The sequence below is a fragment of the Myzus persicae genome, unplaced genomic scaffold (genome assembly GCF_001856785.1).
Source record: "Myzus persicae strain clone G006 unplaced genomic scaffold, MPER_G0061.0, whole genome shotgun sequence".
Lineage (NCBI taxonomy): Eukaryota > Metazoa > Arthropoda > Insecta > Hemiptera > Aphididae > Myzus > Myzus persicae.
Window position 1 is genome coordinate 501,101 of NW_019103945.1, and position 23,581 is coordinate 524,681.

General features: G+C 27.1%; 1 protein-coding gene across 1 annotated transcript in view; it reads left to right on the top strand.

Annotated features, from left to right (window-relative positions):
* LOC111036738 overlaps window positions 1-23,581 on the top strand; it is a 29,343-nt gene that overhangs the window by 364 nt on the left and 5,398 nt on the right. Inside the window, exons 2-18 of the mRNA XM_022318876.1 lie at window positions 978-1,120; window positions 1,190-1,435; window positions 1,504-1,588; window positions 3,612-3,779; window positions 3,944-4,000; window positions 5,890-5,955; window positions 6,046-6,105; window positions 6,176-6,247; window positions 9,304-9,381; window positions 9,467-9,550; window positions 9,636-9,740; window positions 10,433-10,504; window positions 11,656-11,757; window positions 11,916-12,017; window positions 21,212-21,316; window positions 22,582-22,677; window positions 22,873-22,965. Of these exons, the coding sequence (XP_022174568.1) occupies window positions 978-1,120; window positions 1,190-1,435; window positions 1,504-1,588; window positions 3,612-3,779; window positions 3,944-4,000; window positions 5,890-5,955; window positions 6,046-6,105; window positions 6,176-6,247; window positions 9,304-9,381; window positions 9,467-9,550; window positions 9,636-9,740; window positions 10,433-10,504; window positions 11,656-11,757; window positions 11,916-12,017; window positions 21,212-21,316; window positions 22,582-22,677; window positions 22,873-22,965 (1,734 nt within the window). The remainder of the gene's footprint in view (window positions 1-977; window positions 1,121-1,189; window positions 1,436-1,503; window positions 1,589-3,611; window positions 3,780-3,943; window positions 4,001-5,889; window positions 5,956-6,045; window positions 6,106-6,175; window positions 6,248-9,303; window positions 9,382-9,466; window positions 9,551-9,635; window positions 9,741-10,432; window positions 10,505-11,655; window positions 11,758-11,915; window positions 12,018-21,211; window positions 21,317-22,581; window positions 22,678-22,872; window positions 22,966-23,581) is intronic.

Here is a 23,581-nt window from a genome sequence, read left to right on the forward strand (position 1 = left end):
CCGTCTGACGGCTGTTGTTGGTGCGGTTGGTGGCGGCGGTGGGATGTGGGTCGTCGTTGCTTTCCTCCTTCGTTTTTCCGCTTTTCTCCGTCCTCTCCGTCACAGTGCCCCGATCTGTGTTATGTTTAGTGACATTTGCGATTAACCATGATTATCGTTTTGGTTGTTTGGCAGGTGTAAAAAACAGTTCAACCTGCAACTGCGCTGATTCGGTCAATCCTTTGATTGACTCGCTGCTTTTGCATTCGGTGGCTTTAACCAATTGCAACAAAACTATTTTTGATTTTGGTTAAAGGTACAGGTTATAGCAGGAGAACCTGTTGTAGCTAAAGAAACATTGATGTACGATAATGTGCACAAAACAAAATCCATCAATTGTTCTATTTTCATTGATAGTTATAACAAAATGGTTTTATTTTCTTTCTTCCTACATATTTTTCAATTTTTTATCACTGAGCATCATTATATACTGGGGTCCTCGCGTTTGACACCATAACACACCAGGTTATTGCGCCACTGTCAACCATAGTTGTCCCATAGGTGGTAGTGAAATATATCAGTAGGTACCTATCTACCGTAAAAGACAAAAGTGTTATACTTAGAGCAGAATTTAAATAATTTAGAATATTGGTGTCAGCACTAAGAAGGTAAGTCATAATTAAAAATGTTCATGACACTTCTATGGTATCTCTTAGACGCAATTTTAATAATATGTATAGGACCAAATCTAGGATCAAATCGATTGATCAGGTATAATTAAACAGTCCTAATTTATTGGAGGTATATGGCACTGGTAATACTGTAGCACAGCTTTGTCTATAAGATGTCCTCTGTTTCTTTTCTTCCCGCTACACTTCCCAGCTAATACCTGTCCTCTGCTGGTGGCAATCTGTAATAATTTTAACTTCTAAATATGATTAAAAATTGTTATTTATTGATTATTATTTCATTTTTAATGTAATATTAATTTTTTTTAGGAAACTCCATACATTCATTTATCCAGCAAACCAGTTATAGAATATGTGAATTTGAAGTTTGTTGAAAACAATTTTAGAACATTGGGGATTGATCGAGTATTTGATAAAAATAATATAATGAGAGCTGAACTGGAATTTGAATCGTAAATTAAACATTACACGAATATCACAATCAATGCTTAAACGATTTTATTAATTAAATATTTGTTTAGGTTTGAAGTATGGTTTTCTCACGTGAAGGAATATGCCATCGAAAGAGACTGTATCAGAGATCTCCGTCTACCATTGTTTTGTCATCTTTATTTGAATCTATATGCACCACATAATCATACACGCTTACACCAATTTTTGAAAGCATTTCAATATATATTTACAAGCCCTAGAGGAAGTGTTTATCTGGATGAGTTGAGAAAAGTAACTGATATATTGGATTTATCACCTCGTCTTGCATATTTCAGGTAAATGGTTTATTGTATATAATATATATATATATACATTAACAATGGTATTATATGTATTATTTCAGAAGGAACAAATTTGTGTATGGCGTTTCTCCTATGTTTTTAAACAATCTTTACAATTTTTTTCAATTTAATTACATGCTCCAATTGGTTTGTATATTATACTGCAATATTCTAGTCGATATGAATAAGTCAATCATTATGAAGACAGTAACAAAATCTGTTATCTTTGAAAACAAATTTGTATTGTAATAAAAAAACATGTATTAAGAGGACAGCTGTATTTATTGTATCAATCTTTAAATCAGCTTAACATAACAAATGTATGTTCTGTTGAGCAAATTAAGTTATAATATTATTGAATTTTCAATAATAATTATTAAGTATAAAAGTAAGAACATTATTTGTGTTGTAGTGTTGGTTTTTATTTGATGTTTTAATTTTAAGTCCAGTTATTAGTTTAATGTGCAAGGTATAATTTATTGTAATTTAAAAAACTTAGTAATTCCTTTAAGATTTAATTATTCTAAAATCCAACAAAAATTATAATTCTATCATTAAACTTTATAAACAGTAATTTTAATTTTAATATTGTAACTATTAAAATATTTAGCTTCTGCTGCTGAACATATTTTTGCCATGTTATGCATTTTATTTTTTAAGATGGAAACAACCGATACAGATTAAGTGTCCTCTTAAACACAATGTTTATAATTAAACAGACTATAATATTATATGGTTATTCAAATTACTAATTTAACCATAGAAAAATATACATTTTGAATTATATTTGTTACATCCAACTGGATTTAAAGTGGATAAATCCTTAAATTTAATCGTGCATTTATAACTCGTCTAGTTCATCTTGGGCATCGACTAACCTATGAAAGTGTTGGGTTACAATTATTATCTATTTAAACGTCAGTGTAGCCACTTTCAATAATATTGTATGAAAATGACCAATTTTTAGTTACTAAATTTATATCAATACCTAATAATAGGTTACTTTTTAATAAGTTGCCTATCCTCGTGGACCTTATACTACTAGACAAGAACTATGCACCATACAACAGCATTACAATTGGCAGTAAAATATTTCATAGTGATGTATTCTATCATGACAAAATACAATAAGCTAAATAATATCTATCTTACCTCTACCAACACGCACTACCATAACTATTGATAAAACGAGTAAGCAAAAACACTCACATACTCTATTTTTTACAACTTTCCATACACTCATTGCTTGTCAAGTAGTTTAAGGTTATGTCTTCTTTCAATACATTTAAATTGATGTAACTTTGCATATTATGATGTTTTTTTCAATTTAATGTGGTCTTTGGCCCCCTGATTTTTTGAAATTGTAACTGTAGCCAATGCATAAGATGAATGGACGAGTTATAATATAAAACAATTATTTATTTAGAAAAAAAAATCAAAATATATTACCTACTTATTACTGTATAAGACCCGAATAACTGGTTTTGTTGCTATGTCTTCCAAAGTTAACTAATACATGAACTTTATTATGTACATATTTATTAAGTTAAGATACTAAAAAATACTAGACTTAAATTCACCCACCACACAAATTAAGTTGTAATTTAATTAATTAAATAAATTGTGCCGTCCATGTGCAAATCACTTATTTGATAATTTTTGAAATGTTTAATGTCGACACAATATAAATAAATATGCTTAAATCTGTATCAAAAATAAAAAAAATATTGAAGTTTAATGTTTAAATTCCGCTTCATTTTTAAGAAATGAATTGCTATTTATGATGTTCTATGCTATTCTTGAATGGCATTAATTAACAACTAATTTCTTGGAATTGCTAGATAGAATAAATCAGTATTCATAAGTTATTTTAAGAACGCTGAATTATTTATTATTTAATCATATTTTATATATTATCAAATTTATATCAAATTAAATGGTTCTATTGATAAATAAATACCAAACTATGGTCAAGGTTAGGTGTGCTAAATCAATTTTAGAAATAGGACTAATGTTAATAATTTTTATGATTGACATTGACAGTAACATTGATATTGTTTCTTATAAAGATTACGTTTTCTACTATATGGGGTTATCATTGTATACTATTTTTTTTTAAACTAAATTGTTAATTATTTAAGTAAAATATATATTAATTTACTAATTAAAGGTGTTTCAAGAATGGTTTGACATTAACTATATTGCTTATGAAGATCCAAAAGTAGTATTTGAAGATTATTACACCAATAGACTAGTACGAGTAAATAATTTGGTTAAAGCAAATGCTCCAAAGATAAATAATAATGTTAATACCTTAAGAACTGTATTATGGAAAAAAGTAAGTTTATTATTTATTAGCAGGATATATGTGATAGTAGTTACTTATTTTCTTTTGTGACTTTTTATGAAGGGTTTAATGAATATTACATAAGCATATTACACGAATATCACGAGCCTAACCCAATCCGACAAAATATTAAATATTTTTATTTTATTATTTAGACTCTGAATTCATCTCAAAATCAGAACAACCGCAAAGTCAATAACTATGAAAACGAAGTAAGTAAACTTTATAAACGTTTTGAATTTTTTTTTTATAACTTTTTATACAAGAATAGTGAATCAAACCTTAAATAAAATGATTAATTTTGTTTATTTCATAGTTTAAAGTTTATTATATTAAAAAACATGTGCCTATATTTTTATTATTAAAATCGTTTTATATATTTTTCCCAATTTTAATTTCACATTTCTTTATTATTAATGTCAGCATTGTTTTTGAATAAAAATAATAAACTATTTAAGTTTATCATTAAAAATTTAACTGAAGCATAATTAGAAGTATTCTGAAATGAAAAAAATTATTTGTTTATTAATGTATGTTTGGAATATTTTTTGACCACATTTTAATTTGTTCAAATATGTTACTTGAAATGGTGAATGTAGGTATACAATTACCGTAATAAACAAATTAATTACCAAACTAAACAACATTTAAAAATGAGTACAAAACCTTGAACTTTTATAGTTGTCAGCCAACAGCTACTAATTGTCATCATTTTAAAAGAGTTAATAATTATTTTTCATAACTTGATTTCAATATTTATCAAAAATGTAAATTGCATTATTTTTCATAATAATTCATACTTAAATTTTATATGTTATATAACTTTACTTTAATATACTTAATTAAATTACATTTATGACAAAGGAAATTTGTTTAAATTTGTTTTTTTTTGGTTCTATTAATTATACAAGCATTTTAAAAACAATTTTTTAAAATATAATTCAACAAAGAACACATTTTTTTTATTCATTATCATCATTAATTTTTGTTAATTTACAAACTATTTAACTTCTTATTTTTAAAATATTATTGTTTTTTTTTTTTATTAATCAATTGATTTTTTCAAATTTATTATTTATGAAAACTAATGTTAAGTGTTTATGCTTTGCTAGAAATTGTTGAATTTGATTCAAGTGGTTCAGAAATCAAAAGAAAATTTCTAAGGAGTACTGGTTCTAATGATAAAAATCAAAAAAATATAACACTTTAAAATACTTTTACAAATCAATTTGAATTTGTATCTCATTTTAAATTATGAGATCAACATCAAATTATACAAATTATGTTCACTAATTATGTTCAAATTATATTTATGTAGCTTAATAGATTCAAACATGCATGCAAAACCTACAGTGATCATCTTAACAATTTGACAATGAAAAATATACATCTTCAAAAATTATAAATGCTGATTCATATCTGTTTTTATGATGCAATCCTTCTTCAAACATAATTTGAGACATACTGCTGTTGATCAAAACATTTTTAGTTTCTAAATTAATTATTTAAATGGATAAATAAGATTTAATACATAATCAGCCATTTTTTTTTTAACCTAAAAATTTAATATTATACTAGTTTCAGAGATGTTTACAATTCTTATTGAAATAATCAATTACAAACATTAATCTTCTCCTATTTTAATCTTATCTTGAAATGAAAAAAAAATAATTTACAAATATTTGAATTCAGTACTTAATTGCATTAAAAAATATTTCTTAAATATTCCTTACTCAAATTTATACGATACATAATTTTTATTTAGGTTAAACAATTTATTTTCTATTAATTTATAAATAACTATTTTTTTTTCAATTACAAATATATTGATTAGAAATTCAATAAATTAAACTCAAATTTTTATAATTAATTTTTTGATCTAAACCAATAAAATTAATTTTGTACTCAGAACAATTGGAGTCAAAATAAATTCAATATTAACTTAAGCTTAACATTCTATTTTTTGTTGAACCACTGTTGACACTGTCTAATAATAGGGGAGGGGGACTGCTTGTGAATTACTTCTTCTGCTGTCTAATTGTATATTTACCCTACTAGATTATTAATTTTATCTTATTCTTGTTAATGATTAAAAATCAAGTATTACAACAATCAACGTGCTTCTACGAGTAAAGATTTTGTTGGCTCCAGCTCTAATTCCAGAAAAGTAATTTTATTACTTCAATCCTTTAATTTTGTATATGTTAAAACTATAGTAAAATGTTTGTATTTTATTTTAAATACTTAATACATTTAGCTGGCTAACAATGCTTCAGAAGATTCACAAACAAATTATACGAGTTCAGAACTAGACGAAGTAATTATTTTTAAATATTATGTATTTTAAAATAAAGACATTGAATAATTTCTTGATTATTTGTGAACAGTCAACTGAAAATTCTGAACAATCTTCAACCGAGGAAGATCGCCTAAAACCAAGATCTAGACGATCAAAAAAGGTATGCTTTAATATTATATTTTATACATTTGAATGCCATAATTTATAATTATATTTCCTAATTTAAAATACTCATTTGCTATATTGAATGTAATTAAACTTAAGAATAACACATAATTGGTCTCTTTTTAATTTACTTAGTTGTAAAATCTATAATAATTATTTGGTTGGGTTTTAAAAACATTAAATATAATTTGGTTTATTCACTTTTTTAATTATTCTCGTATTAATTTAATATATTTAAAGATTTATCGTTTCTTACTGAAAATATAAATTTCTTTAGGTTAATTGAAATTATTAAGCTATATATTTTAGCTAAAATGTAAAAACATTTTTTTAACCACATTACTACTTTAACTATTACTATTAGTCTTTCATATTTCCATTATTATTTCAAATTCTAAATTGTTGGATGTTATTTTGATACTTAAAATGTTGAAGAAAAATACCATTAATATCGGTGTATAAAAGCCTGTATATAAACCAATGCAGTTAAAAAATGCAATTTAAATAAATAATTCCTTAGTTTTGTTTCCTAAATGAAAGGTGTAAGATTGTATTAATTGTGCTTATTCCAAAATTTTAAATTCCTCAAAGCTTGGCAAGTTAGTAATTTTTTTCAACTAGTTAAAGTTATGTTACTAAAATATAAAAATTAACAAAATTGGAATATATGTTGGTTTCTGAAATGTTTCAAATTTTTAACTTAGTTATAAATAAGTTTGGTGAAAATAATAACTGAAGTTTGAGTAGAAGTTAAAAGTTAGTTTTTTTTATAACTTAAAAACCAGTTTGTACAAAATATGTCAGCTATTACATAAATCAATTACTTTGTGCCTCCGTATTAACTTATATTATATTTTTGGTGATGATATAACAGTTTTATTCAACAACTGAAAATTTGATAAAATGTTTCAACTTTAATTTAGGTATTTAATCCTTATTTTTGGGAAACTTATTGGAATATCAGTCATTAGACCACAGAATGTATAACAAATAAGAAATATATTACTAATATGATACTTTATTTGTATGTGTAGATCTATTAGCCATTATAATTATAGGCTCTGTGGCTAATATGTATTACAAGAAATAAATAATATTATGAGAAAAATGTTTTTATCATAAAATTGAAAATACTCAGTATTCGTTACTAATAAATTATGATAATGGCTATAGATAGATACTAAAAGTCAGCACTCAACAGATTTATGGAACATTTGTATTTTTGGAATAAAAATAAAAACTAGTTACTTATTGTTTTAACAAATTGGATGAAATTATTTTACACATTCAATTCAACTAGTTAAGTTACAATGCTAACATAAATTAAAACTAACTTGTTAGTGCTCAGCTTTGAAAATCCTTAAATTGAAATTGGTAATCAGGATTGAATGTTATTTATATTTAAGTTTTTTTTGTTATACAATATAAATAATTAAATAATATCATTTTAATAATTTGTTTGTTTTCCCAGACTAGCTATACTGTGTTATTGTTTAAATTTAAGTTCATATTCAATGTTTAATTATTAATTTAATGAAATAATTTACTGTGTTATGAAAATGTCCATTGATCTCATATGTAGTGAAATATTACTCCAGCTATTCTAGAATTCACTCATGTGGACAAATATTAAAAATATATTAAGTACCAAAATGATAAAAATCTTTGCAGACTGATAGAACAAAATTGATTGCTAGTAAACCTATTTGTGTAGTATAATTTATAGAATTCAATGTGATTTATATAATTATTGAAATATTTTACGAATTCTCAGTTTACATTGCAAATATAAACAATATTTCTTTAAAATTTTTACTCATATAATATAAATCTTTAATTTAAGTGTAATTTCAGACTTAAATAATATATTTTACTAGCTGACCCCATGCTCTCTGTTGTCTGTTAAAAATACAAACTCTTTATGATTCAAAATTTGTGTTCAATTTGTCATTATAACCTGGCATAGTGATGTTCAAAACCTCCCATGGATTTACCTCATCTTAATCTCCATTGAAATTTTTTAATGCAGTCGTATAAAATGCAGGTCTTAAATTATATTTAATCGTAATTACTATTTTATTTTTTGTTACCAATAGCAATCCTATAATGAACATTATTTTTATTATTATTTGTCTGTGTTCTATATAACATTCTAAATTTTGCAATAAAAAAAATGAAGAGCTATTTTTTGAGAAAAAATAAATAAATCCTTGGATCTCCTTGGAATAGTGTAGCGGTCTGACGGAAATTTTTTTTTAAAAAAAAATTTTAACAATTTTTCTTCTCTATTTATTAATATAGATAATTGATCTTTATATGTTGTATATCTAGAATCCTTTCTTAAATTATAGTTCTTAGAAATTGGGATTTGAAATGATATGTGGATTTTTAATATTTTTGTATAAAATAAATTCAGCTGAATTAGTATTGTTTAAGAAATGACAATTTTTCAACATTTTCAATTAATACAAATTTTATTTCTAAATTTATTTAGTATATAGTTTTTGTGCTCTTTAATTTCTATTAAATAATTTTTTGAAAAGTGCGCTTTAGTATACAATATTTTATGTAGAAAAATGAAATTGTATAAAAATTATTAGTTATATGTTTTTTAGTATAGTTGTTATCATCTATTAACATACTGGCTGTAACAAAATCAGACATAATGACAATATTGGCTGATGTGATATAAAAATCGGCACTTTTACATACAATTTATCTAGGTGTAATATTATTGGTATTCAGTATAATAACTTACTTTCATGCATCTTTAAAATAGAATCACTATCTGCATCATGGAAATATCTGTAAGGATATTTTAGTTTAGTTAAAAGTCATATATGTTTAGCCTGGTTAAAGTATTAAATGTTTCATTAAAATGATTTTCTAAAAAAAAAAAGATACCGACTATATATTGTTAATTTTTTAATTTGAGTTTTATTTTATTTTATTACATTCAAAATACAATATTATCCAAATATTTATTTATTTTTAAACCAAAATATTGAGATATAAAATAATAATGTATTCATTATTTTGACTTGCAATAAGAACAATATCAAAAGAAAACATATGAAACATGACAGAGATCGTCCTTCATCCTATGAACGAGAATCAAGAAGACTTAAGGTAATTTATATGATAGTGAACATATAATTTATACATACAAATTGTTAAACATTAATTTCACACAAGTTTTCTAAATAATGAATAGAAATTCTGCGTTGAAAAATTTGATGATACCAGTTCACAAGAGGAATCTATAAATGATCAAGAAAATGGAAAATTTTCTGAAGAAGTAAATCAACATCATATTTTATTTTTATTTTTAAGTATTAAATTCTTATAAAATGTATTACAAATTAATTATTATTATAATGTTGACTAAACAGTCACTTAGAGAAGGACAAAGTTCATCTAAGCAGGAAGAAGTTAAAGAAGAAAGGATAATATTACGGATTTCAAGAAAGTTTAACAGATTACGCGTTGTAATTATAATTTATATTTTAATTTAAAATTATTATTAAACTCTTCTAAAACTAAGTTTATACCAATATTGTTTATACATTGACTATTTTGAACTGTAATACAGTTGTCATGATGAGCTAATTTTTTTTGACTAATTTAATAATATTGTCTTAAAAATTCAATTAATTTATAAAAAATAATTGATTTTCATTATATTATAGTTTTGAATATTGACAATAACATTTTATAGATATTATTTAGGATTTAAAATTATTTACATATTTATTTTCCATTTCATAGCAATATTTATTTGAACAAATTAATATTGTGCAGAATTAGAGTTATACCATTGTGGTTAATAATCACATTAGCCAAGTAATTATATATAGTATTATATATGTCAAAAGTCAGTGATTAGGACACTACTTTTTTCTAAAAATGATTTACCCATCATTAGGTACTTTGGTAATAATATACCAAATTTAAAAATGTTGTAGGTGAACATTTAAAAAACTATACAATATGTTTAGTTTTAAATGACAATTTTGCAAAATATTTGAAAAAATTGTAATAGTAAATTCAATCATGGCAACTAAGTTTCAAGTTCAATAAATCAATTTTACCAGAATTGTAATCTTGATATAGTAATGTATTTTCCCCAATGTCGTACGCAGTATTATGTTTTATTATAATGAAATATTTTTTCAAAAAGATTGCCGGCAATGAGAAGAAAGAACCTGATGATCCAGAAAATCCTATTCAGGAGAAATCAAACGAAGAACAAGTAATTGTTTTATTCATTTTGTTCTTATTTATTTTGACCGTATTACATAAATATTTGTCCTTATTTAAAACTCTATATAATATATTTTACAATCATAATTTACCTTAACAGTTAATTATTTATTATTTGTTTTATTTTACACTGTTATTGTAAATATGGAACATTTACTTCTTGGAATATTTAAAAAGTTTTTTCAGTGAAGAATAAGAACCTATTTACTGTAGACAAGCATTGCAATTTAACTAGATATGGTTCTGAGTTGATTATTGGCATGGCCAGTATTTAGGTTTTGATCATATATTTTTTTTTTTAATTAATTTTTTTTTTGTTCAATTTTGACAATTTATTTTGATTACTGTGTACATTATTTTCAAAAAAAATTTTAAATTGTGGATTTATAGCTTATTTTTTCCACTGAGCAGTTTTGATATACTTAGATCTAGATTCAAATAGTATACCTTATACTATCATTAATAATATTAACAATTTAGTTTTATATACTATAAATAGTACACTAGCATTTAACAACAATTTAAGTAAAAAATGTTATTCTTGTTTGTGACTTGACTATCAAATTTAACAAAAAGACAGGTAATTGTAATAAACCCTACTTATAAAAAGAGGAACTAAACATTAAGAAATTTAAAAGAATTCAAAATTAATATTTTGTAAAACAACTATATGTGAAACACGATTCTTTGTGTTAATTTCTCTTAATAGAAAAATATTGTCTGTTTCTTTATTTATACAGAACCTATCTGATTACATTGTATTTAACTTTATTACAGTATTCACAGTACTAACAGTACTTTAATGTATTATGTAAAAGTAAAAGCATTTATGATGTTATGTTTAATTTATGTAATATACATTTATCAGAGTTGAATTTTTAGGCAAAATCCATTATTAATATTATATATTTATAATAGGTATTGCTATTTTGTTGACAATTATTAAAACATTTGTAACTTGAATAGTTTTAACTATGTTAAGTTAATGTATCAAGTATAAATTACCAAAAACTGTTTGATCCTTAAAATATTTTATCAAAGAAATAGGCATACTATAATATTAAAATATTTTTTTTTAGGTACCAATCAAATATAAATGGAAAATTATAAAGAATTTGATTATGTATTTGTATTTTTAAGGTAACAAATAACAGGAAAAAGTCTCGTAAGCACCGAAAAAAACATAAATCAAGAGGCAAAAAAAAATCGACCCCTGATTGTTTGCAAGAAAGCTCTAATGATGTAAGAGTAAAATAAATTATTTTTTGATTTTAATTTACAATAATATAATACAATTTTTATTGATATTACTGATAAAAAATTTAAAAACACATAATCTATACTATCATATTGTTGAATAGGCTGTTAAAAATTAATTTTAACTATAAATGTTTTTGTAGACGTCAAATAATGAAGAACAACTGCGAAAGAAAATTAAATCAAGCTACAGGAAAAAATCTACCAGTGATCCAGATAGTCGTTTATGTGAAGAATCATCTGAAGTAAGATTTCAATAATACCCATATTTTATAAGATTTAATCAACAATAATAAAGACTTATTTTAAATTCCATGCAAATATTTCTATATTATTGTTAATGATTATATTGTAGTACGAATAATATTAATGTATTGGTAAAAACTAAGTCGCAGACTCAAAATAAAAACTCATGACAAAGATGTCTACTATATTTTAAAGATTTAGAACTCAATATCACATTTGTGACTTAATTCCCAGAACAAAATACTTGTACTTTTAGATCAAAAACTCATTATTTATCAATAGTCACTTTTTATCTTTTGAATGAAATGTAAATAACTAGTTAAAAAAATTCTTTACTATTTAATTTCGTGGCAAAGATTAATTCCATCCTAGGCGGTGGAGTGGGTTTATTCACGAATTGTGTTCTTTAGCTGACCAGAGTATAGGAACATGTAAATAATATACCATATATAAAAACTTTGAATAAATGTAAACAGCCATCACATGTCACTCGTGGTCAATTGATTGTGTCTGCCTTTATGATTTCGTACCAAAGATAAATACGTGTTAAAAAAATTCTTTTAGATTATGGATACGGTTTTAAATTGTAGAGTCCTATACTTCATTGCCTATAGTTTCGCTCACAAAAAGCACAGAACAATAATAATATACAGGAAAATATCGATGCCCAATGTTATTACCATGAATGTAAAATTACATTGTAAAATTATTTAATTTTTCATTCGTATTATCAATTTTGGGGAATAACGTTTTTCTCTTTTTATATCTTCATAGTTATGTTCGAAGTTTTCGATTCTGTAATATTTCGGCTGGTGAATATTTTAATCCAGCATTATGCGTAAACATATGATTTAGAACATAGGTTCTTGACCTGGGGTCCACTCTGCTCATATTCTCTACTACATAGTTCCGTGAGTCTGGATTTTCTACAATGGTCACAATTAAAACTAAAGCAAGAAATCGATTGGGCATTAATGACGATATGCGAATTGCTCTGTCTAATGCGGTCCTAAATTTCAAGGCAATATTGCAATCAAAAAGCAGCAAATGTCACATCAAATTTCGTTTTCAACTATTATAAAAAGTGATTAATCTCAATAATTTAATATTGTATTAAGTCCTAGTTTTATCATTAAATTAATATTTTTTTTTGTTGGGGGGGGGGGAGTCCGTGATTATATTTTATACTTCAAAGGGTCCATGGCCCAGAAAAGGTTAAGAATCTATGATTTAAAAGTTTAGTTTTATCAATTGGCCAATTAGATAATAATATTTCATAACATTACCTAATACTGGGGGGTCAGACATAGTTTTATTTGTAAACTCTTCATGTTTTTCATTTCTAAATTCTACATTTTTAGTATTTATTACACGAACCTAGTCATTTATACATTTATCATCTATTTTACAACTATCTATGTAGTTTAACAAATAATCCGTTGTAAACATTTGTTGTCTGGTAAATATTGTACTTTAATATCATAAACAGCCATTTTAGTTTTAATTGTTTGAGACGATTATTATAAATTTTATCAAAGTCTTTTAGCGTTATAGAAAGTTGTCTATTAATTTATTCTAAATTATACAAATCTGGAAATTGACTCTCCCCTGTGAAAACATCAATATTCTTACCAATAAAGATGTTTTAGTATCAACCTCCATCTCATAAATTCGTTAAATTAAATTAATTTTGTGTCAAGTTGGTAGACTTAAAATTGGACATCAAGTTTTATTATTTTCAATTTTAACAATGAAAAATTCCAATGAGCAATTTTGATTAATTTTTAAATTAACAGTTAATTACACACAAGCCTATAAAATTAATTTTGAAATCACCTATATAACCTCAATGTTTTTTTGCTCCCCTGATCTAATATGGAAACTATTCTGGCACACTCTTTATTGATCCTCGTGGTAGTGATCATGTTCCAATCATAATAAAAATCAACTTTTGCCGTTCTTCTCACGTAAATTCCTCGTCTTCCACTGACCCAGTTTAAACCAATTCATTATAATCTCAACAAAGCTGATTGGGCATTTTTCTCTCAACAAATACATATTTGTAATTCCTCCTTATCTAGCGACCGATTCTCAACTATATCTTACACGTCTTTCAATGATATGATTGTTAATGCTGGCAATACCATCGATACCCACTAAGAGTTAGAATGAGATATCTTTTCCACCTTCTCCTCCTTGGTTGCAACTCTTCTTGCCCTGAATCTCGCTAAATCATATCCTTACTTTTTAGAGCTTTTAGACATTTTGGCCCTATGTCCGACTTTCTTTCATACCAAAAAGCTTGAGCTATCACAGCACGAACTCGAAAAAATAAATAATTTGAATCTTTTATGCTCAAACCTAATATCCCATTTTAGTCAATCTAACACCTTTGGTCTACACCCCGAGGGTTCAAATATTGCATAACTCCTCCCGTACACCCGAACAACGATAAATAGTTTATATTCGAAAATTTCCCCTTCTGAATCCGACCTCCACCTTCGTTACTCCTGTACGGAATCTCTCCCTCACAAAAGACTTCAATACGACTGAATTAAACCTTGCCATCGCCTCAAGGAAATCCCCTGCTTCCAACAATATTTCTCTAGTTATGTTAATACACCTCCCGCATAACGCCTTAGTCTCTCTCACCATAATGATCAACATTGTTACTACTCAACTATTTCTTCTTTCACGGAGCTTCTATAAAGTTCCTATACCCAAAAATAACTCCACTCCTCTTTTCTTTAGCGCTTTCGTCTTCCTAATGCAAGATTTTTGAACATATGCTTAAATCTAGGCTCGATTGGTGGCTCGAAACTAACTCCATTTTACCAACTAATCTTTTCGCCTCCAGGAAAGGTCCATACCTTGGCACTATGGAATATCTCTCAACATTCATCAAACACATCTATCATGCCTTTAATAACAAATAAATCTTCGTGGCTACTTTTGTAGATATACGCGGCGCTTTTGACTCCGTCAATATCAATACTCTTATTTCACTTCTTTCCTTACTACATTTAACTCCTAAGTTTTGTAATACATAGCTCTCTATCTACAACTAGAGGAAACCTAGTTTTCTCAGTTTGGCTCATATAATACTCGTACTGCTTTCACTGGCTTTTCAGAAGGTAGTTGCTTCAGTCCAAATCTTTTGAACATTAATATGAGCATAATTGAAAAACATTTAACGTCTCATGGACATCAGTGTTTCATTTATGCTGACAGTATGGTAATTTTTACTTTCAGTAAATCTCGAAATCAAGCTATTTGTCTCTTAAACCTTGCACTAAATTATTTGAAAATCATCTTGGATAAGGTTTCTTTTGAACTGGCACCTGAACTATGCAAATCCGTTATTTTCACTCGATGAAGATTTTTTTTTTGATCTTAACGTAATTTTTAACAATAATATTATTCCCCGCGTTCTCAATATCACTTATCTGGGTATCACTTTAGATCCCAAACTTGAACGAATTCCTCACATAATCTCGCTCACAGCTACTGCATCTTACTAGTCCTATTTCTTCAGGATAATAACTAAAACTTGGTGGGGCTCCCGCCTTCGTAAGCATTTATTTATCGGTCTCTCGTAGATAACTGTTTTTTCTTCGGCTCTGCCTCCTTTCCACTGAAAAAAAAACAAAACTAAAATATGCTTGCCCAAGAAATATTATGGTTTATTTAGATCAACTCCTTGCTCTGCCATTGACGTAGAATCTAACTGCGCTTTTTTCGACATTAGATGTCGTTGGTTAGCCAATAAATTGCTCATAAAGTCACTTGCTCAGTCCATCCATTTTATATTCGACATGTTCTACTCACTATCCCTCAATTGGCGATATGTTCCTAAATCTACACCTATTCTTTCAATTACTTCGTACTCTTTCTGGAGTTCACATCAATATATTATGAAAATAAACAAACTCCCACTTTATGAACAATCTTACGATTCTCTCCTGAGTTCACTATCTGCTCATATAGAAAACCTATTTTCTTTTTTATCTTTCAAAGATCTTGAGGCAATATTTTATGGTATGGTCAATCAAATTTTCGCTGATTTTCTTGATGCTAACTTAAGTCATTTCATTACTAACCAACAACCTCCCTCCTCCCTTTTCTTCTTTCGCCACGGAGTGTCGCCCCATCATCGAAGAGTTAACATTATTTTAAATTTTCCTCTAAATTAATACCTAATAACCTCTGATTCAATGTCATGTCTGTGATATCTTAATTCTCATCCTTTAAACTCCTACTTATCCCCTCTAGTGCTTCGTATTAAAAAAATATTATCCTAAAACTCCTCCAATCAAACTACACAATACAATTTCTTAAAATTCCCAGTTACATTGGGATTCAAGACAAAGAGGTTGCTGATAGCCCAGCCAAATCTACGTCCAACTTATCTACTCAGCTATTACCCAAATTCCTCTAACTTCATATTAAAAACCTCTGCACTTCGTAGTGGGTGAATCTCCCCGTGGAATTTACCACAAGATATAAAAACATCACCCCGAACTTACTTTACTCAACATGGTTTAACCAATTAAATCTACCAAGATCCTCTGTAGTTTAATATAACCGATTACGCATAGGAACTCACTTTTACTTAATAATTCCTACAGACTTGGGTTAAACGACTCTACTCTCCCCCATTCTTTTTGAATGCTCCACCTTGGACACTGAACCTTATTTAACTCTTTAAAATCCTCGAATGAACCTACTAATCTCTTCCCCATTCTCAACTCAAAATCTAATTTTTTTTGACAAAATATTATCATTTATATTGAAGGCTAGTTTCCTTATTTACATTGTAATGTTAACTATGTAACCTCGTTTAATGCATTCTACAATAATTGTCAAGGTATCGTTGTATTCCAAAAAATTTAAAAAAAGCCTCAATGCTGTACTTAAAATTAGTAAATATCGGTTATGGTTTTTATTTAATAAACTTTTCGGCTAAAATGTATAGTTCCCTTTTGGACCATAACAAGATGGGACCAGGGACACTGCTTTGTGGTACACCACAGTTTATATAAGATTTGTTACTCATATAGTCATTTAATGAAACATATTGAGTTCTATTTGTAGTACAATTTATTTTTAATTTTTTTATTATTAGCTTTTAGAGTAAACTAGATTGCTCAGCAATTTTTAATAAATTATAACTTTTTTTTTTATTTTGAGAGTTTTGACTAGATATTATTATTATTTTTTTTTTTAAATAGTTGACATACTTTAATGTTTCATTTTTATTAATAAATGTTTAGTAAGAAGTATAAAACATATTTGTATTTATGAAAGTTGTGAGTAAAAAAAAAAAAATAAATGCTTAATTTTAGAGTATATTTGTAATATGCATGCATAGTTAGTACTTTTTAAGTGCATTCATTTCCGAGCCTTAGTCATCATTACTTACCTACACGATTATAAAGAACGCTAAGAAGACTACGATTTACCATGATTAAAGATAGTATTGTCAATAACGATTTACAATAAATGTTTACTTAAGTTCTTTATAATCGTTCCAGTGACCTACCAATAACCATGTTACTTATGCTTCTGTACTCCATCGTTATCTCGCTGATATCAGCTGAAACATTTTGCATTGCGTATATTTTATGTTTACTATCGGCCTATTTATCCATAGTGTAGAGTATAGACCAAATGGTGGCTATAGGATAACACAGGTGAAGCAAGCAAAAGGGGGTGATGCATAGTGACCAAAGAATAAAAACAAATCGTCAGTAATATTATAAGTATTATTAAGTTTGTACGTCTATACATATTATGCGGAGAATAAATGTAGGGAAAATATTACTTAAACAATCTGCCACAAAATGCTATAAAATTGTGTTCGATCATTTTATATTAACATAGTGGTCACTCTGAGGGTCCACCTTTTCCTTACTTCAAAACGATTGCATCGAGTAAATACGATATGGCCTCTCTATAATATGTTCTTACTCTATATTATAGACCTATAAACTAGTGGATAGCGCTTAAAGAGAGAAACCAGTGAACGAGATAGCCGATAGAAAAATAACTACGCGTTTGAGAATATACCTAGAATCTAATGGAGCTAAGAGAGAGAGACCTATACGTTTGGAACGTTACAGTGTTTTATCACTCACTCCATCTCGTCCCCGTGAACTGTTGACAAGGTGGTGTGGAAGACGCTGTCCATTGATTTATAGGTCTACTTATCACTGGTTTTTTTTTATACAATATGACATATAATACTTTTGTGTAATACAATATTATACAATTTACATCATTGATTATCACTAAGATTTTCTACCACCATAACCAGTTATAACCTAACATATCTCTACAACAAATACTTTGTAGAGCGTATCAAGCTCCACAGTCGCGACACAGAGCTAAGTGAAAATAAGAGCTCGTGACTCGTGGTCACTATAATAAGTTAAACGATACGGTCAATTCGTTTTTGAACATGTGTAATTTTACGAAAAACGGTCCGACCTCTGTAGCCTTAACTAATGAAATGATTAACTTGAAATGTACACAGGTTGATCAGTTGTATGCTAGGTTGTAAGTTGATCGTAGGATTACAGCTTGAGTAGTATTCAAAAGTATTAGCATAATTATTGATCGAAACGCTATTTTTTGCAACAATTTAACAATAATAATATTATGTTGTACTCCCCATCGCGTTTATGCTGGCCGCTCATATTTCCTCTTCCAAACAACCTGACTATGATTTCAGACTAAGCATATAATTTCCGCCGCACGTTAGTTGCATTCGCTATTTATACAGTGCGTGGCAGTGGGAATAACGTCGACCGTTCCGTACATATAAATACACGAACATGAGACTACATCACGGATTACATTACATTATATTACATTCTACAGGATGTTTATGACCTACAAGTGTTCTCCAGTAATCAGAAGTTTTACCTAAGATTCTGCAGCACCATCTATCATTTTGTTTAAAACACCTTACAGTTTGAAACTTATTAATATCTATAATTTTGTCAGTTGATTAGTTATTATATAAATCTGCTAGAGCGCTTCATAATATTAGGTATTTTGTGGAAAACATTCTGGACCCACTTGTTCTCGTTTCGTTACTTAACCATACTATCTAGAGCCGTGCCAACAAGCTCTAATAAGATTGCATAGAAAATGAATCAAGTACTAATACCACTGTTAGCACTCTTAGTGGAGTATTTTTATTGATGTGTCATGTACTCATCTTATTAAAGTTTCAAGTTTGTATACTAATTAACAAATATTATAAGTAAATAACAAAATCAAATTGATAATTAATGACTTTATAATTGAATACAATTTTAAAGGTCCCCACACACTGCCGTGGTGGCGGTAAAATAAGTCCGGACACAATTCACCGCCACCGCTGCCAAGACAAAAGAATTTCACCGCCACCGCTGCCGTGTGTGGGGACCTTAACGAATTTTACTTTACCGCCAAAAGTGCTGTAGATTAAAAAGGTCACCAGATCACGTCGATCTTTAATCGTAGTTGACATGCATTCATTGTATCGCCATCGCCACACTGCATTAGTATTATAGCATTAGAATTCTGCTTTGTTGTTCGTGCCGCATAAAATATAACAAAGATATCTTGTCCCCACAATTTTGTACTCAATAAAAATACATAGGTTAACTGTATCCGAAATTGTAATAAAAAATTAGTGATACCTATCCCAACAAAACCACTCTGTTGACGGAGTTCAACTACGTTTACACTTCTTGTGGAAACCTCGCTAAGAAAAAAAGACTAAAATTAAAAAAGTGGCGATATCAAGAGGGTTAATGTAATTTCCAAATTCATTAGTATAGAAATTGTTTAGTTGTTTGTGTATGATTAAGTGTGATATTGTAATATAAATAATTTAACTTAGCTTGCCGGCAACTCATAGTATGTCGTTAAACAGTGTTATGGTAAAATTATAAAGTTATAAAATAGAGGTGTAAATATTCATGTCTGCATTGCATCTTTAGTTGTATTCGTAAATATTAGTAGCCACCAAGCTAAGCTAAATTATTTGTATTAAATTTTCACATTTCATCAAATACAAACTATTCTATACAAAGGAATATAGTATAAGGAATAAGTAACCTAAATAACAAATTTAAATCTATATATATTATTTTACCTAGGTTAGGTAAATTAATGAGCTTATAAGTTTTTCTTTAAAATATAAATTGTTATTATATGCCTATAGGCTATAACTTATAGAATCCTATAAAATCCTATAAAATCCTTTATTAAGAACTTTATAAATGATTCTAAATAATAAAATATTACGTTAGGTCACACCCATGCCAACAACTCAGCCACCTTCTTCCAAATAGTTCTGTCATGTTTTTCTTCTTATTTTGAACAAGTATAGTAACATCATTTTATTATTTAAAATCAATTTTATAATTCTTAATTTATAATTTTATACAGTGGCTCTAATATATGTGTATCTATTTGAATCATAAAGATTTACTTTTAATATTTAATCTAACATGTCAATAATTGATGTAAGAACAAAATTTAATCCCAATTTTATAGATTTTGTTAATATTTATAAAAACGTTTTTAAAACTTAATTCATATTTTTAAATATTTATTTCTAAATAAAAGATATGGTTGATCTATAACTTGATTAGTTCTGTAATTCATTTGAGAAGGGCCAATGTCACATTTCAACGAATTTGAGATTATTTGGCAAATAATTAATGCAGATATTTGCCATTTTTACACTAATTGATAAAATTACATTTCAAAACCAATCAATTATCTTTCAAAATTATAAGTTACTAACCTTATGTTCGAGGGGCGAACACAGGAAAAAATTTCTTGGGGGGTTTTTGAACAAATTAAAAATATATATGTTATAACTATTCACACTGTATTACCTACATTAATTTAACAATTGTAGTTAATATAATATTCCACAACTTTAAACGTAAAATCCATCATTGTTATAATTCTATTTTAAAAATTAAATTACTCAATAATGTCATTTTTGACATAAGCCCTACTTGCACCAAGCCATAGCACTATAAGTGCAAGTTTAAAATAATAATGCAGTATATTTTAACAATTTTTGAAGATATCTGATGATGATAAAGAAAAAAATTCAGGAGGCAAAAGAAAAGTAGGATAAGTGAGAGATGAAAATCTATAATTTAGCAATATATTTTTAAAGGTATCTATTAACGAAGAAAAAAAGTATAAGAGACAAAAGAAAAGCGGTAGAAGCAAATCTACAAATGATGATAATAATACACAAACGAATGAAAGTTCATCTGAAGTAAGATTAATATTAGCTTTTTTTATTCCTTGTTATTTACAATAAAATTAAAATATGGCTATGTCCAGATACCCAGGTACCTGTGTAGATAAAGCATACACGGACCCATCTGCGTGTACCGAGTGATTTTTAAGCATGCTCTCCCCCATTTTTCTCATTGATACTGAATTTATTCAAATTTTGATTTTTAGATTTGTTTAGTAGACCTTAAGACCATATTTTCAAATTTCCTGTGACGACGACACAAACTTCTATTTTTCAAATGAGAACCTCCCTTTTTTACCGAAAATTATTTGGAGGATGGTTTTTTTGAAAATATTCTAAATCAAAATTTTTATGAGTAGTTACTGAGTTATTAAAATGCTTATACTTAGAATAATAAGTCTCAAAAATGGTTTCATAAAAATAAATCTATATTATGTTATGTTAGATGTAGTGTTTATTAAACTCCTCATTTTTAAAAATTGTTTATATTGATAAATCAATAGTAATTGCTCAAATTGTCTAAGGCCACTACACTATTGTCTACTTAACCTATTACCATAGACATATTATTATCCTTAAAACAGTAAGTTACATAACTCAAAAACTACTAGCTTGGGTTTTGATTTTGATACATCAAAATTCTCAAAAAAATATCTACTTAATAATTAAAAATGAAAAAGGGAGATTCCTATTTGAAAAATTGACGTTTGTTTTATCTCAAGATGTTCTCAAGGTGTTCAGGTGTATTTAAAAATTCCAAAAATCTGAATTTTAATAAATGCATAATTTAAGCATAAAACATTATGATCATACTCAAAAAATCACCCTATATATTCGATACCTGGCTAGTAAATGTACGTGTTGTGTAACCCATGCAAGAATGCTCTGCACTTGGACCAAAAAAAAAATGAAAATATCCCTCGACTTTGTTATGCAACACCACATCAAGGAGGTAATAGGGTTACCGCCGTATCAACACTTCTATCATTTTCTCTTATCTCTTAAAACCGCCAGGGTATCTGTACACAGTGTAATACAAATATTGTAAAAAATATCCTTAAACCATAAACTATACTTAATTCAACTTAAAAATCGTACTCGGTATTGACCAGGTTACATCTAGAGGCAGTCAGTCAACACTAAACACCTCTTTGACACCCCATCTATAAACCTGCCGTGTTATGCACAATTTGGCCGCCGAGTATAGTTCTTAACTTGAATAGAGTATAGCTATAAGTGAAAAATGAAAATTAATAATATAACAGTATACGTTTTTGAAGGTGTCAAATGAAGAAAAAAAAATGCATAAACGACAAAAGAAAAGTATCAAAAGTAAATCTATCAGTGATGTTGATATGCATAGTGGGTTGTCTGATGTAAGAGAAATATGATCTTACTTTTATTTGTAGATTTTATTAATGCTTATTCTAAAAATACTTTTTAAATTGCTAGAATTATAATATATAATTAATATATATTTTTAAAAAAATGAAATAAATGCCATATTTATATCCAGTCTAGTAATATGTGAAAGATTTAAACAATAATTTTATCTGTATACCTTTTTGAAGATATCAAATGATGATGAAAAAACTCAAAAACTTCAAAATAAAAGAAGCAAAACTCAATCTACCATTGATGATAATAATCACACTATATCTGAAGTAAGAATAAAGTATATCCCATTATTACACAGTTTTACTAATCAACCCATTTTCAATCTATTAAGTTACTAAGATATGGAAGATCAATAATTAAATTCTTATAATGTTTACAATTTTAAATTAGTCTACTGATATGGAAACATTAAGAGTCAAAACACTTAAATAATAATATAGCAAAGAGTCTCTCATGACAGATAGTAATAACCTTTAAGTATAAAGGTACATAATTATGCCTACATTTTTGTTTTCATCCCGAGATTAACAAATTCTTCTTTATTTTTAAATGCTATGTTATATTAAATTAGTTATCATAAAAACATCTTCAATGTGTGATAAAACTTTTTCGAATGAGACTGATGAGAGAGAGTGTAGAACGAAAATTTTAAAAATCTCAACAAAAAAATACATTAAGAGGCAAGAACTGACCATAATATTATAGATGATAGAAGTTTGTGTGAAAGCTAGTCTGAAGTAAGAACAAAATTAATATGCCATTTTTAAACAATATAACAATTTGTTTTTTTTAATTTTTCTAAGTAGACAATTAAGTACAATGTTGATTATTAAATAGAATATAAAATAAAATAGAATCCTAATAGAAAAGAATATTAAAACA